At 42.8% G+C, this 15,935-nt stretch overlaps 2 protein-coding genes across 2 annotated transcripts; one reads left to right on the top strand and one right to left on the bottom strand.

Moving 5' to 3' along the window:
- Positions 1 to 81: 81 nt before the first annotated feature.
- C5H12orf73 (chromosome 5 C12orf73 homolog) lies at positions 82 to 1,979 on the top strand. The gene is made up of 2 exons (XM_040594692.1): positions 82 to 421; positions 1,627 to 1,979. The coding sequence occupies exons 1-2, from the start codon at positions 314 to 316 to the stop codon at positions 1,720 to 1,722; spliced, it is 204 nt and encodes a 67-aa protein (XP_040450626.1). The 5' UTR covers positions 82 to 313; the 3' UTR covers positions 1,723 to 1,979.
- A 3,289-nt stretch (positions 1,980 to 5,268) lies between these two features.
- Positions 5,269 to 15,655, bottom strand: HSP90B1 (heat shock protein 90 beta family member 1). Its single transcript, XM_040594683.1, has 18 exons — positions 15,517 to 15,655; positions 14,919 to 15,018; positions 14,147 to 14,288; positions 13,952 to 14,068; positions 13,253 to 13,584; positions 12,331 to 12,442; positions 11,518 to 11,634; positions 10,816 to 10,932; positions 9,991 to 10,128; positions 9,812 to 9,889; positions 9,664 to 9,729; positions 9,122 to 9,391; positions 8,685 to 8,930; positions 8,280 to 8,416; positions 7,600 to 7,678; positions 7,346 to 7,501; positions 6,678 to 6,776; positions 5,269 to 5,536 (listed from the first exon to the last, which is right to left on the bottom strand). The coding sequence occupies exons 1-18, from the start codon at positions 15,563 to 15,565 to the stop codon at positions 5,507 to 5,509; spliced, it is 2,385 nt and encodes a 794-aa protein (XP_040450617.1). The 5' UTR covers positions 15,566 to 15,655; the 3' UTR covers positions 5,269 to 5,506.
- Positions 15,656 to 15,935: the final 280 nt, after the last annotated feature.

Below are 15,935 nucleotides of genomic sequence, written 5' to 3'. Positions count from 1 at the left end.
CCGGCCCGGCGAGGGCGGGGCGCCGGGAGGGGGCGGAGAGGCGCGGGGGCGGCTCCCCGCGGCCTCGCCCGCAGCCCCGGGCCAGAAGCAGCCGCAGAAGCGGGGCAGCTCCGCTGCGCCCGGCGGCCCGCGGGCCTCAGGCCGAGCGCCGCAACTCGTTCCTGGTCATCCGCGGCAGGGTGCTCCGCCGCAGGGGACGGGCCCCGCCCCTTCCCCCCGCCCCCCGCCGCCATGCTGCGGCCGCCCGGCAGGCGGAGGGGATGACGCACATCCGGCGCATGACGTCACGGGGCGGGGCGCCCCGCCCGCAGCCATGCCTGCCGGCGTGCCTTGGCCCACCTACCTGAAGACGCTGGCGGCCAGCTTGCTGGCCATGTTCGCCGGTGCCGAGGTCGTGCACAGGTACTACCGGCCCGACCTGGTAAGTGCTCGGGGGTGCCGGCCGCTGGTTGTGTGGCGGAGCCTGGCAGCGTGTCCGAGGGAGGGAGTGAGGGTCGGTCTGTCTCCTGGGGCGGTTTGGTGTGGGAAGGGGCTCAGGCCTGAGGGACAACATGGCCACCCCTGAGGAGGCGGCGGGCAGGTGGCCGGGTCGTCTCTTGGGAGCTCCCTTCAGGTTGGCGACGTGGTACCGCAACCAGAACCCAGCGCAGGCCTCGTCAGGCGGGGCTGCTGCTGCGGGAGCGTGCAGAAGCGGTGAGGAGGGGCTGTACTAGGTTTAAATAGACCGTTTCTCCTCCATGACCAAATGTCTATGGTAGAAATAATGACACACTGAGAGTCAAGACCATCGAAATCACGGTCGCAGAGAACTAGGCTCCCGCTGAGACCGTCTGCCGGGGATATGAGTGGCTGACCGGATCTCTTGGGGGCCTTCTAGCTTGTGAGCCTTATCTCATCCTCCTGCTCTTGTATGCTTTTTGGGTTTTTAAAAAACACGGTGCTGTTTTCAAATCGGAAATAAGTTTAAAAAATTACTGTGCTTGAGCTGTCATGTCAAAATTTAAGCAGTGAGACTTAAGTCGTTGATAACATAAGTGGTAAGTGTAAGAATTTATGTCTTAATAGTCTGTACTGTAGCCTTCATTACAGGCAAATAGGCGTATTTGTTGAGAGTGATCTAATGATCTACGCTTCTGTAAACTGGCATGAATTTTGAGGAGGTACGGTTCTCAAAATGTCATTTAGTATCTTTCTCTTTTTTAAACTTCATCTCCAGTTTTGCTGCCTAATTTCTAAAACAAAGGTAGAAACAGTGCAACTTTTTTCTTCTGTCACCAAGAGAAAAAATTACGTGTGTAAACTTCAGCTGTACTAGACATCTTAACAAAATTTACTTTCTTAAATAGCAAAAAAGTTTTGTTCCTTGAAAACAGTGTCCGTTCTTCCTTTTCCCTTTTTTTTCAAATCTCATTTTGCTATTTTAAAATAAAAGTCAAATTACAAGAAGTTAATAGGTTAATTTTTAAGATACTTCATGTGTAACAATTATACTCTGCTCAAAAAAGAGGGTGGTATAGTCACAATTTAGCTATAATGCTGTCTCTTGCAGAGAATGCCAGTTTACTGTTTTGGGAGCTTACTTTTTCTTCTGCTGCAACACTGATGTCTTTCTCTTACTTTTCACAGAGTATACCTGAAATACCTCCTAAGCCTGGAGAACTGAAAACAGAACTATTGGGTCTAAAAGCAAGATCAAGCAAAGTTCAGACTTCAGAACAGTGACCACAATTTACTTATATTTTATCAGTTCCAGTTTTCACAATACTTTTTCAGCTGTCTCAACTGCAGAAATCTTTATGTGAAATACTGTACTCCCTTAATACTTTTTTGTTGTTTCCTTTAAGCAGTTACAGACAGCATCAAAAATAAATGTATGATGAATACAATTAAAAGTCCAATTTTTGTGTGCCAAAATGCTTATGATTTCTTTAATCCTCACTGCTGTATAAGTTCCCTTCAGAATAAAAGATGTAAACTCACATTGTTGAGTCTGATAGAATTTGAAATGCTTAAGCTGATTAACAAGTATAGGAAGTTAGCATACTGACAGGTCACTAGCCTTAGTAAGTTTACCTGTTCATCTGTAGAACTCTGCTTGCCCGTTGGCATTTCCCACCTTTTTAAACTTTAACTCAGTATTACTGGACACAACCCAGACCATGATACGGCTGGCAATGGCATCTAGAAATAGGAAAGATTCCTTATTGCAGGACTTCTTGCAATGAACTAGTACTGGCTAACACTGACTTTCTGTGTGTGTTTGTCTGTATCACTGACAGGGAGCCTACTTTGGCCCACTGTAAGGCTGGAAAGGATCTTACAGCTTGGTTGTATTTGTTAAACGGGGGCAAATACATACAGATTACACTGAAGTTATGTATGTTTGTACTCCATTTGGGTATCTTCTGTTTACAGCTGATTTGATAGCTATAAATATACAAATCTCTGAAATAAAAGGTTTACCTTTCAGTCCTGAAATAGGATCACCATGAAACACATGCGAAACTCGAGGAAGTCAACATCCTACAAAGATCGTGCAGCCACACATTTTTGAATGGTATGTGGTAGAGCTTGTGAAGGTGGGGGGGTACTGTCCCTTGAGAAGGGTGGCAAGGCAGAAGCTTCATCCTCAACTCTCACTCAGGTTTAACTCGGGTAAGAAAACCTCAATCTGACAGATTACCCATTATCGAAACAGAAAAGCTCCCCCATCCCTACTAGTAAAGTACTTGGAGCTCTTGTAGCACAGGGATCCAGAAATGATCACTGAAAGTGCTACTTGTGCATCTGGTCCAGCTGTGAAGCTGTTACTTATATTTGTGTAAGTTGGGAGCCATTTCTCTAGGAAGAAAGGTTTATAGCTCCTGTGCATGTACATGTGTATGTGCCTCTGCTCTCAGAGCCTGGCTGATCTAGAACAGCAGGTGAGATGAGATCCTCTCACGTGCCCATGTGGCTGTTCAGGCTGCAGCCCCGTACTTAGTACTGCCAGGTGACAGGCTCTGCCTCACAACTTTACCAATGGCAGCAGCCGGTGATAGAAGGGCCTCAAGTCAATCTTGGATGTTGATGTTAAGCCCAAATTAAACCAATCAATGAGAACATCTTACCAGGTCCAGTTCTAATGAACTACTTTTTCCTTCACTGTACATAAACAGAGCGGACATTGACAGCCGGACATTGACAGCCTTCCATCTCGGCATGAGATAAACTGAGCAACTGGGTGCATCTATTTCCCTCCAGCCTTTTCTATCACAGAGGGACCTGTTACTAGTTGTAACCATTTAGGAGTAGCAAAGCTGACCACACACCAGGTTTTAACAGCAGAAGTGACACCCCCAGAATCAGCACAACCACAGCACTGAAAGAAATAAGATTCAGCTGACTAGCAGATACATCTTTCAGCATTAAGACTATCTTGCTTCACAGAGCTGGCACAATCCTGCCTGCCTCCCTGGCCCCCCACCCCCCAAAAAAAGGCAAGTTTACAACTACATTTTGTGGTTATTAATAGCAAACACTTGTCACTCCAGGGTAGAGAGCAGCTGGACCACAGCTATGCTGCACATGATAGCCTCAGCTGAGGAAGATGAAGCAGCACAAAGCATGACTCTCAAGCATACTCTATTATATTTCCAAAATTGAATCAGATGTCATCCTAAAACCAAGGCACTGAGAACTTCAGCTACGTAACAGAGCAAAAGTTGCTTAAATCCCTAAGTAATTAAAGGATTAAGCATACTGTAGCAAGCAATCCTACACTTCAAATACTCCTCCTCTCTTTGGTTTACGAGTGCTTTTGCAGCTAACATGAGCCATGTTTGTGTTGATGATGTACTCGTAAGCGTATCACTAGAAGTGAATCTTTAGGAAGTATTAAATCCAAACCTCAGCAGCAGTTGATTGGTACAGAGCACAAAGTCTGCACTGCCATAGTAAGAAGACCATGCCTTAAGAAGAATCTGTACACCTGCTCTATTCAATAACTTACTAACAGAGGACTGCTATTAAAGCTGGTATTACTAGCTGCTGAGCCACACTCCAGGGTGAGACCATTTGGCATGCTCTAGTAACAGAAGTTTCTTACTGTGGATCTAAAATACTACTACAATCAACAAAAACCAAAACCAACCCCCAAACTCCCTAAAAATCCCCACCCCCACAACTAAGCTCCCATTCCCTGAAGTCTCAAACAGCATACCTCAATAAAACCAACATATTTGCAGAAACCCTAACACATTAACCACACTGATACACAGCATTTGTATTTATTGCATGAAAACGGTACGTGGGCAACATAAAAGCAGCCTAGAAGTAGTAAATGGAAAGCATGTTCTTCAAGTGAGTGCTTATTGCCCTCACCTAATTAGAAGTTTATTCTGCTTCAGACTGCAGAATCTAAACTTCTCAAAAGCTGTGTTCACAAAACAAGAGTGGTTCTTAAATAAAAGTCGCTATATAGAAGTACTACTCCTATGTACTTCTTCCACAGAGGAAGGCAAAGAAAATCCAGCAAAACCAACTTCAGTGAAACACTTTATACCAGCCCCGTGAAGATGTTTCAAAGTAGAGGCACAAATGAGAAAACGTAGTGTAGGCCTTCACCCAAACTCCACACAAAGCTAACAACAACGAATAGAACAAAAAGCAGCACCTCCAGTTCAAGCTGTCTACATTACAATTTGGTGTCAACACATTTAGTTGTTTAGCACCTACTGTGCTTTGCCATACTAGAAACATAGAACAAAAGTGAAAGTTTTGCATTAAGAAGCAAGTGTAAAATGTAAGAGCTTGCACCTTTAAAAAGGCAAACCTGCAGAAAGCAGGACTGCTGTAGATGTACACGTCAAAGCCAGGGTTACCGAATACCACAGAGAATGGCATGAGCTCAAGAGTCAGTAAGCCACTTCCAACTGTTGCAGACTTATTTACTGAGGGGTTTTTCTGCTGTAAAAACTACCACTGCCTATTCCGTACAGTGGAGTCAAGTCACAGTGTAAGCTGGCAGGACTTCAGGTCTGATGCCATTTCTAAATGCCCTATCTCTTCAAGACAGCACTAGATACATAACTTCTTGAATGCTTATTTCAAGTAGTCCAGGTCTCAGATAGCAGTGGATTTTGGCTAAACAGCATGGCAGGTTTGGTGTGGCTGCACCAGTACTACAAACTACCTGTTGTACCAAGGACCTGAACATTCCAGACAATCCCTTTTGTTTCTTTGTGCTAGCTCACAAAATGAGCTTATTATGTATAAATGTAGAATTAGTGGTGTTTGGGAACATTTTATTTTGTACATGACAAGATTTTACACCAAGTCAGTTAAATAATACAAATTTACATTCATGAGGAATGTTTTTAGAAAAGTGAACTTAAAAAAAAAATAATCCTCCTTTACCCTTAAACCCCATAGCATCCCTCAACATTTTACAGTGGAAAAAACCCCATAACAACCTAATTCACATTCCCTCTTAACCCCCCAATGCAGGACAGTAGTTTAGTGCAGCTTACAGTTCATCTTTCACATCTGTGGAATCCTGTAGAGACAAAGAGAGAATCAGAACACTGCTTTTTTAAAGTGGAAAAGGTTACAAGAGCTGACCCAGAAGAACTGAACCTAAATGCTGCTGATGCTTTCCAAAGCATTAAGTAGTGTAACTAATGAGGTATTAAAGGCAAACTTTTGTTCAAATGATGGCATGTTAAGCCTTTGCTACTCTGAGTAAAAAGATACATTAGAAAAATGTTTTTAGTCTGCAGTACAGCTAGTGTACCATTTAATCTTTAATACTTTCTAAGCTATCTTCCAGGCATAATATTAGTGCTGTTAATAGCCCTATACTACTTGACAGCAGAGCCAGGAAGCACATACACTTTCCAGACAGTAATCAGAAACCTTAACCTGCAAGCATGCTAATCCACCAAACAGAACACAAATTTGCTCCTTTATAATATTACTGTCATTGCAGGTTATGATGCTGTGTAAATGCCGTAACAATTAAGTAGCTATAAGTACAACAAGCATCACTTCTCCAATTTATTCTTGGCTAGCCTGACATTTAGTAGGCAAGTATCTCTCTATGAACTGTATTTCTGCACTAGTCACAATGTATCATCTTGCAGGACTCTTCCAAAAGCAACCTGAGAAAGCAGGCCCAGTTGGGACCTCATAATAAAAGTTAATGTTACCAAGAAACGGTGCTATTAGAAGAGTTCAGCACATCCATTAAGACATAAAACTGCAGACATTAGCTAAGTGAAAGCTGAATTCACACAAGAGTTGAAACAGCACTACCTCTAAACAGATCAAGTCTGTATTCTAAGTACTTGAAACTATACACCTGCCAATTTGCTCATGTTCCTGCCCACAAGCTGTGGAAATCCAACACGTAACCTTAAATTCACTGTAGAGGATTTGCTACTTTTTTTCTTGTCATAGAGCACTCAGTTACAGTCTCTTAAGCTAAATTTAGCTCCAACTTTGAACACACCAAACTATAATGTAAGAAAACACTTGGATAAGGAATAAAGTGTTATTTGTCCTGCAGTTCCCCCACCAAAAAACCTCACACTAAAAACTAGTGTCATGAATGACAAAGTAAGTTTGTTGCCAAGAAGCAACACAGACAAAACTGTACATAAATATTGTTAGGAAAATAATCCAAGTTAAGACCTTACCTTCTGTGTTTCACTATCTTCAGCATCAGCATCCACCTCCTCTTCATCTTGCTCTGTGTCCTCAGCTGCATCTTCAGGCTCTTCAGGTTCCTCCTCCACCTGTAGGAAGGGCACAAGCGATTTGCTTCATTTGCTTAGGATGTGTAATAGCTGTGGACTAGCTAAATATAGGCTATGGAAGAATTCACGATCAGTTCCAAACATTTGCCTCAAGCTATCTGAAGGAGAAAGCAAGTTCTGTTTAGTATTGACTTGCTGTCATGCCTCCTTCCAGCAAGATAGCCAGCGTAAGTTCTTGCACAGCATTAGGAACCCATATTACTTATACCCATTTAAGAATTTCTCCATGAGATGGGCACAAGTGCCTTTGGTCCCTGATTTACTCCAACAGAACCACCACTTAGTTACGGACAGGACAGTACTCAAGAAGAATAATAAAAGAGCAGAATCCCAAGCAACTGGAAAGAAAAGCATAAGGGGAGACATGGGAATGAAGTACAGACCCTATTAGTTGCTCACGCAGGTACATGGAACTGGGCTCCTGATAGCCCTCTTAAATAAAATTAAATTTAATTTAATAGCTTCCTACACTTAAGTGTCAAGTATCTGCTTTTTAAGATCTAGCAGCAGTACATTAATTATCAGCCCCAAGTTGAAGGTGAACTAACCTTTGCATCCAGGTCAATGTTTAAACTTAAACGAAGCATCCTTTCTATTCTGTCTCCATATTCTTTAGTGTCTGGTAACATATATCCTGATCTCAAAGTAGCAGTTTCAAACAACACCACTGCAAGATCTGAAACTGTTTTGTCATCCTCATTTTCCTAATGTGAAAGAGCATTAAAAGAAACACAAAGAGAACTGTTAACTAGGTCATATGCAGCCAAGTCAGTCAATATTTCACTGCTGTTGCTTTGTTTACCTTGACTCGCCTCAGCATGTCCTTGATCAGTGGATGTCTGGGATTAATTTCAAATGTCTTCTTTTGGCTAGCATAGTAACTGGAAAAAATAGAAGTTACATCACTAAGTTTTGACGTACAAGACCAGGGCTCCTCAAACTTTTTGAACAGGGGGCCAGCGCATGGATGCAGTGGCAGGCAGTCATCTGTGGCTGCTTGGTTCCCCCCCCCAACCCCTGGGCGGGGGGGCAGGGGGGTTCTGTAAATACCTGGGGCTGGATTGAGGACCCTGGGGGCCGTATCCAGCCCACGGGCTGTAGTTTGAGGACCCCTGTACAAGATCCAGCTACACCTTTAAACCCATGAATAATTACAGCCACAGTAACAAGTATATTCCTCCCCCTGGCCCCACTTCAACACCAGCTTAACTCTAAAAGCCATTCAAATGACTGAAGACAGTTCACCTTTTCTTGTCACCAAATGACAGATAGCAAATACCACAGAATCTTGCTCACAAAGGTAGTTTTACATACTGGGCTTTGAAATAACAATCTAAAACTACGATGGAGACTGCAACTTGGTTATAAGGGACCTTAAAAATATGAAAAGCCATCTGAATCAGATGGTAGCTTGGTGCGCCCACACCAAGCAAGGGACGCCATCAACATTTCATGTCTGCTGCTACATAACTGAAAGCTTACTTTGTAGATATATCCTTCCCAGTTTGGTAAGCCTGAGCTTTCATGATTCTTTCCATGTTACCAGACCATCCATACTGACTAGCCACAAGAGCACATGGAGATTGGGTTAAACGTTGAGATAGCACAGCTTTTTCTATCTGTAGGAAGAAAAGCCTTAATGTTAGTTCAGAGTTAACAGCTTGAACAGGGAATAAAGTAAACAACTCTGAGATTTCCTGCCACTTAACTATTCCAAGATGATATTCTAATTTTCCTGAAATGAAGATATTAAACAACATGTTTCTTTATCCATAGAAAGACAGAGAGGCTACTGTCACAAGTCAATGCTCAAAGAATCTGCCAGGTGTGTTGTAGGAAGTACAACAGCATTAACAAATAAGCAATACATACAGCATAACATTTTACCTTGTCTTTTAGAGCTTTGTCTTTCATCCAGTTTAAGAGTGGTTCAAATTCCTTTTCCAAGGCCTCGCGACTCTCCTTAGACTTCTCACTTTCTTCAAACTTAACTCCTTCTTTTGCTACGTTCTGGAACCTCTTGCCATCAAACTCTGGCAGAGCCTGAATACAGTATTCATCCACAGGTTCAGTCAGATAGATCACTTCATAGCCCTTTTTCAGAAGGCGTTCAACAAATGGTGATGACTCAGCCTAAGATGACAAAACAGATCAGACACCAGTTTACTTCTGTTGGTACCAGCAGCTACTGAAACCTGTACAACTATTGTAACATAAGCATGAAATCCCCACATTTACAGCAAATACACAGTTCACAATGTTTATGGCACTTTAACCAGGAGCCATAATTTTCCCCTTTCCCTCTTTTTTCCATGCTCACATACCTCCTTTCTGCTAGCACCTGCCATGAAGTAAATTTTGTCTTGCTTCTCTTTCATTCTTTCCACATACTGGTCAAGGCTTGTGAGGTTACTTTCATGATGAGAAGACTGGAATCGAAGAAGTTTAGCCAGTCGTGTACGATTTGAGTGATCCTCAATAACTCCAAGCTTTACATTAGTACCAAACTCTTTCCAGAATGTGTCATTGTATTTTTCATCTGCAATTTTCTTGATCATATCAAGAGTTTTGCGAACAAGTTTCTTTCTGATCACCTAAAAAAGCAGCAATACCAAATTATAACAAGAACCACCTCGAAGAGCCCTCAATTCAACTCCACTGTGAAGGATGGACTCAAGAGACACTCAGTGTCCCTGATTTGAAGTGAACAGAGGTAGTCTGAAGGCTGCATTGAGTGGGTTTCCTGTATTTTAATTACACACTCCTTACATAAAATTAATCAAGCTGCTATTCTAAATCTTGCTACTCTCTTTCTACTGTCTTGCTATTGATTTACAAGGAAAGAATTCAACACCAATTAGCTTACCTTTAGCAGTTTATGCTGCTGAAGTGTTTCACGAGATACATTCAAAGGAAGATCATCAGAATCCACCTGATAAGAGAAACTTTGTAAGTATAGCTAATAGCATTCAAAGATAAAAAAGTCAAATGCAAGCAAGACTTCTAATACTTACAACACCCTTAACGAAGTTAAGATATTTGGGCATCATGTCATGGAAATCATCAGTGATGAACACTCTTCGAACATAGAGCTGAATTGCAAGAAGAAACAGCAGCCACGTTATGTTTGTGTGTGGTTTGTTTGTTGTTTTTTTAAAGTATGAAACCATACCCACAGACTTGCTTGTCCTACCTTAATGAAATCGCTTTTTTTGGATCCATATTCATCAAACAAGCCACGTGGAGCAGAATTTGGAACAAACAAGATAGATTTGAAAGTTACTTCCCCTTCAGCAGTAAAGTGGATGTAAGCCATTGGGTCATCGTGTTCCTGAGAAGACAGAATTCTTGTAGTTGACATGGGGAAAATAGCAGTGATTTAACACGTTTCCAGTATAACGTGAGTTTGCCAGGTTAAGCGCAATTATTTTACAATTAAACTATTATGGAGTCAAATGTTCCAGGTTCAGTCAAATTACTTACAGAAGTAAACTTCCTTAGATCCACAGAGTTTTGTTTGGGTTTTTTTTTGACAAGCCAAACCCAACAAAAAAGTTACTAATAGCACAGTAACCAATACAGTACCATAACACACTTAAAGAGACTCCCAAGTAACATATTAAACTGTATTTATACATAAAGACAGTGTCCTTTCTAGAAAGCTGCATCCTTGTTTTTCTTACGACATACAACGCAAGCACCACTACTCTCAGACTAAATAAAAAATTCCCTATCAACATTTAAACACACTGATAAGCTCTGTACGGGCTGGAACATATTACTCCTCAAACCTAAGCTACTCAACACTTGTGTGACAGTATCTCCTCTCTGGAAAGAGGGTTAACTCGTGACTGAGATGCTATACACTTCTAGGCTCTCTGCAACTCAGTATCTACTGACAGCAACAAATTAATTCTTCAGAAACAGCCCATCCTGTAAGCATTCAGTTTTGTTGACAGAACAAGAGATATTTCAGCAAACCTCTTGCTTAGGAACAATCTTGAGGCTCAGAGCTTACCTTGGAAAAGGTTTTATAAAAAGCTTTGTATTCGTCTTCTTCAACTTCTTTAGATGGTCTCTGCCAGATAGGTTTTATGTCATTCATGAGCTCCCAATCCCAGACGGTCTTTTCAACCTGTAAGTATATAAGCAACATAGTATAATGAAGACTCATTCTTTACTCCAGTTAATTAAAGACACTCAACTGAGGCCAAGTCATAAAATAGCGTGTCAAAAATACATGCTTTTCCCCAATTCACAAAGTAAATTGTGCTGTGGCCTGGGTATTCTCACAGAAGTACATGCATTAGTTTAACAAACGCGAACAAAACTTAACGTCTACCCTGTGTACACTTAACCCATTCAGAGTGTCAGCATCTATGTTCTACTGCCATTTTGAAAAAAGTATTCCAGCAGAGTATGATCAGCTTAAACTAGTCAGATTACTGAAGTCCACTACCATTTCAAGCAGTTCACACAAGTATTTCTAATTAGATCTGGGACCAGTGCCTCACAAACCTACTGTCAATCATTTGCTTGATTTCAACCAAGTCTGTTTTGTTTACAATATTGTTTCCCAACAGAACTTCTATCTGCACTTAAACAGGACTGCTGTTGGAAAGCACACATGCTACTGAAGTGCGCCCCTGGAAGACTACCTATGAGAACTGCTGAACAATCTGACCTGAGTTACAAAATCCTGTGTCTGAAGGAAGCTTACCTTCTTAGTTTTTGGTTTCTTTTCTTCCTCCTCTTCTTCAACAGCAGCTTCATCGTCATCAGTTTCTTCTTTCTCCTTTGCTTCCTCCTCTTCAATGGGTTCTTCAACAGTCTCTGTCTAAAGAGACAATTGAAAATAGGGACTTGGATTGCTTTGCTTCCTACCAGGTATGTTCTATTGTTCTCACAAACAGATTAATCTTTCTGAGCACTAGTTTAAGTTGTGCTATTTGCCTATCACAAGCATTTCCCTATAGGTAGCTACATTTTTTTGCTTGCATTTTTCATTAATACACACTTTCCTTCAATACACTGGGAGGTCACTGTACTCTTTTTTTTTTTTTAAAGTTTTTCACAGCTTTTTTTACATTTAGCTTTATACATAATGGTGATCAGAGACTCTGGCAATTTTAAGGTAGTGCTACACCAAAAAACCATCACAATAACAGGCTGAAAAAGTAAGATGCCACCGTTCTCAGCAGAAGGACACCTAATCATGGCCCTGCTTGAGAGCTTACCAAAACCAGTGGAAGAAAGATCTTTCTTAGCAATTAGTGCAGTCTTTCTCCTTTCATAAAGTTCTTAAGAGTGAGAATAAAACCAAATTCCTTGAGGGTTTGTGATTTTAGCAAGACACTAACTATTGCAGAGCAAGGAACTAGTAAAATACTAGCCAGGAGAGTCAGAAACAAGTATTTTAGAAACGAGACAAGCAGAAGTTCAACAGTACACCCTCATTCTTCCTGAAAGGTCTGGCCACACAGTTTTCACAACCAAAGCTCATACTGTGCAATGCTCAGTTAAATATACTTACCTTGCTGCTCCACACATATATGGGGAAGTTTATGAACTGTGAGTATTTCTTTACTAGATTTTTAACAGTATCCAGCTCAAGGTAATCTGATGCTTCCTCCTTCAAAACAAGGCTAAAAAAAACCACAATAAAACTTAGAAGAGCTGGACAAATATTTCAAAATAGTTTTACAAATGAAATTTTCCTACTGTTGCAGTTATAGCAATCCAAATTGATGCAAGTGAGCTTTTATTAGTTCAGCTACAGGTATCTCCTAAAATATAGCCCCTACTAAACCACTCCAGTGAGATAGAAGGGTTAATTGTTTTCAACAACTGGGGCACAACACGATTATCCAGAAGTCTAAATGAAAAAATGAGGACACTGACACACTCTCACTGGCTTTACTTTGAACTAGAGTACCAAGACAGAAACTTTTTCATGCTAAGCGCCCAATTCAGGAAGAGGTCCAATAAACCCAGACCAAATTCATTCATCTGCTCAAAGCAATGAAGGCAGGACTGTTAAACCAAGTCTAATTTGAGACTTATATCAGACCAGTCTTGCTGGTATATAAATAGCAGTCAGTTCCCAAGAAGCTCTACAGCCCCTGTATTCGTTTTGACAGGCCACAATCGCACTGAGCAACTGAACGATTCTGAGGCAGCTCAACTGTCTGGAATTACTTGCTGACAGTTAGTTGTCCAGACGGTCATGGTTTTCTTAGATCACCTAATGGAATGTGAAGCAAACTCCAGTACTGCTTCACATTTATTCTGGATGCAGTTACTAGTTTGTACGTTTCTATAAAAATTAAAAAAGCTGTAATACAAGAATCAAACAATACAGGAGTCACAATGCTAAAGTCATCCCCATATTCCAACGAGCAAAGTGTACCCACACAGCTTTTTTTCTTTTGAATCCAAAGAAACTTAACACTTACGTTATAGTTGTGCCACGTCCTAGGGTGTTTCCTCTTGGGTCATCAATCACAGAGAATTCATTTGAATCTGACTCCCAAATATGTTGAGTATCATTGTTGTGTTTTGATGTGACAATAACCCTGTCTGCTACTAAGAAAGCAGAGTAAAAGCCAACACCAAACTGGCCGATTAACTCAGATGTTGACTGGCTATCATCCTGCATTTCAGTCATCTTGTTTAAGAATTCACTTGTACCAGACTTTGCAATGGTACCCAGGTTTTTAACTAACTCCTCTTTTGTCATGCCAATACCCGTATCTGTAACATGAAGCATGTTCTTCTCTTTATCACACTGAAAATGAAAAACAGAAAAGCTGCAGTTTGAATTCACTTTGAATCTTAATACACTGCTACAGAAAAGCAGTGAGTAGTAGCTATTAATATTCAAACATGCCCAGCTACAACAAATGAAATATGCAGTAACTACAGAGAGGAGGAATACCTATCGTTTAAGTATTTCTATTTAACAGAAACAAATAAAATTTTCACCCTTAGAAAAGCAGTATTTGATTAAGTTAACTATAACAGTCTCGATGTGGTCTCAGTTTGTATTTGCACCAGTGCCGAGCAAAAAAAAATTTAGGTTTAATGATGCACTATCTTTTTACATTCTTCCCACCATTCCTCCATAAGAAAGGATTGCACCTAATGCTTCTTACCTTGATTTTGACCGTAAGTTCCTCGTTGCCAGCAAGAGCATTTTCATCAGTTAATGATATTAACCGTATTTTATCTAAAGCATCCGAAGCATTTGAAATAAGTTCCCTCAGGAAAATCTGAAATAGAACGCAGCATTCAGGAATTCCAGCACACACACAGAAGTTCTAACATGTTCTACTGATAAAGGCACTAACCTCTTTATTTTTATATAGAGAATTGATAATAAGTTTCATCATTCTATTCACTTCTGCTTGAAAAGCAAATTTCTCAGATTTTTCTCTGATTTCTTTGATCTGGGATGCATTTAGGCCATCTAGTTGGATTGCTTCTTCCTCTCTGTTAGGACAAAGAAAACCCGTCAAGTACTCTTGCCCACTAACAGTATCACTAACTTTATCATGTAGCAACAGCAATTATGGTCTAGTTAGAACAATACCTAACACCCTTTTTATCACTGAGATGACCCAAAAGTTACATGATCAAGTGAGTTAAGTGCAAGAGTAGTTATCCTCAATGACATAACTTTAATCTACAACTGAAGTGAAAAATCCATGCTCACAGAGACAACTTCTCTCCAAAAAGAAATCTGAGGAAGAATACAGGTACATTAGAACAACTGCAACACTCAGCCCGTGGTATACCTCACAGGAGGCGAGATGGTTCATGGGCACAGAGCTATTACACTAGTAGACACTAAATTGACACCATTTATCACATGGAAGAATAAACTCTTATTAACATATTAGTTTTTATACAACTATTGAAATTAGACAAAACCAAGTCGAGTATTTCTGAATCCGAGTTCTCCGGCTCACGTCTACTGAGAAACAGCCTTTTTGAGAAGTATCTTATTTCTCCCTGCTGACTAGATCTCTCTTTTGAGTGGCCCACTGATGCTTGAGCTGACCCCTCAAGAGAAAGCCTTAGCGATTCAGAAGTAGCCTACTCAGAACCCCAGATACTAACCTCTGCACAACTTCATCGTCTGTTCGAGACCCTTCTCTGCTTTTGCCCAAGTCATCTTCCACAGTCCCATCCACGTCGACCTCATCGGCTCTAACCGACACTGGAAAACCAAGGAATCCAAGGATCTGAGCCTAATCCCCACCGCACGCTGCTGAAGCTCGCCACTTACCCCTTCCCACGGTTTTAGCAGTTCGGTCCCTCCGGCCCCCTCCCCGAGGTAAGTTCAGCCCCAGCAGGCATCAGGGGGAGGGAACGGATCCCCCGCCCACCCTCCGCCCCCGCCCGTGACGGCGCATGAGCCGCGCCAGACGTACCGTCCCCCTCCCCCCCCCCGGAGAGCGGGGCCGGCAGCGGCCCGGGGGGAGCCAGGCGGGAGGCCGGGCCCCGCTCGCCCCCTCCCCCCAGTAGGCCCGCACCGAGGGAAGCGCGGGCGGGGGAATGCGCCCCCCCCCCCCCCCCCGCTCCTCGTCGGCCTCCGTCCCACGTACCCCGGCAGAAAAGGGGGGGAAGGGCGGGAAGAGGGCACGGAACCGCTGGCCGGGACCCCTACCCCCCATCACCACCCGCCAGAAGCTTCTAGAAGCCCGCGGGCACTCACCAGCCAGGAGCAGCGTGCACGCCAGAGCGAGCCCCCACACCGACTTCATAGCGATGTGGGCCCCAGTCGCAGAAGAGAACGGCCCCAGGCGCCCCCGCCCCTCGCTGCTGAGCCTGCCGCAACCCCCGCCCGCGCCGCCGCCGAGTCCGCTGAGCGGCGAGGGCCCTCCCCCTCCGCCTTATCAACCCGGGGCGCCGGAGGGTGGGGGGGAGCCGCTCCGCGGCTGGCCAATTAGAGCGTACCACGCCAAATATACAGCCAATAGGAAGCCTGGAAGGGAGGGGCCTGCAGCTATTCCCGCCAATCGTGGCTTTCCATGTGAGGTTTCCTGCGGACGGAGCGTGGCCGGCGCCGATTGGCCGGGCGGAGAGGCGCTTGGCCAATCGCTTCCGCGGAGGGGATTACCCGGCATGGACTCT

Source organism: Falco naumanni, chromosome 5, assembly GCF_017639655.2.
Source record: "Falco naumanni isolate bFalNau1 chromosome 5, bFalNau1.pat, whole genome shotgun sequence".
NCBI classification, from domain to species: domain Eukaryota; kingdom Metazoa; phylum Chordata; class Aves; order Falconiformes; family Falconidae; genus Falco; species Falco naumanni.
The sequence above is the reverse complement of the archived record's forward strand: the minus strand, read 5'-3'. Positions and strand labels throughout refer to the sequence as shown.

What these genes read in the sequence shown, in the direction of transcription:
- C5H12orf73 (XM_040594692.1), top strand. Translation starts at nt 314, where the DNA reads ATGCCTGCCGGCGTGCCTTGGCCCACCTACCTGAAGACGCTGGCGGCC. An exon ending in GGTACTACCGGCCCGACCTG is followed by an intron (nt 422 to 1,626) that starts GTAAGTGCTCGG and finishes TACTTTTCACAG; the next exon opens with AGTATACCTGAAATACCTCC.
- HSP90B1 (XM_040594683.1), bottom strand. Translation starts at nt 15,565, where the DNA reads ATGAAGTCGGTGTGGGGGCTCGCTCTGGCGTGCACGCTGCTCCTGGCT. An exon ending in CTCTATATAAAAATAAAGAG is followed by an intron (nt 14,069 to 14,146) that starts GTTAGTGCCTTT and finishes GTTCTATTTCAG; the next exon opens with ATTTTCCTGAGGGAACTTAT. An exon ending in TATATGTGTGGAGCAGCAAG is followed by an intron (nt 11,635 to 12,330) that starts GTAAGTATATTT and finishes TTGTCTCTTTAG; the next exon opens with ACAGAGACTGTTGAAGAACC.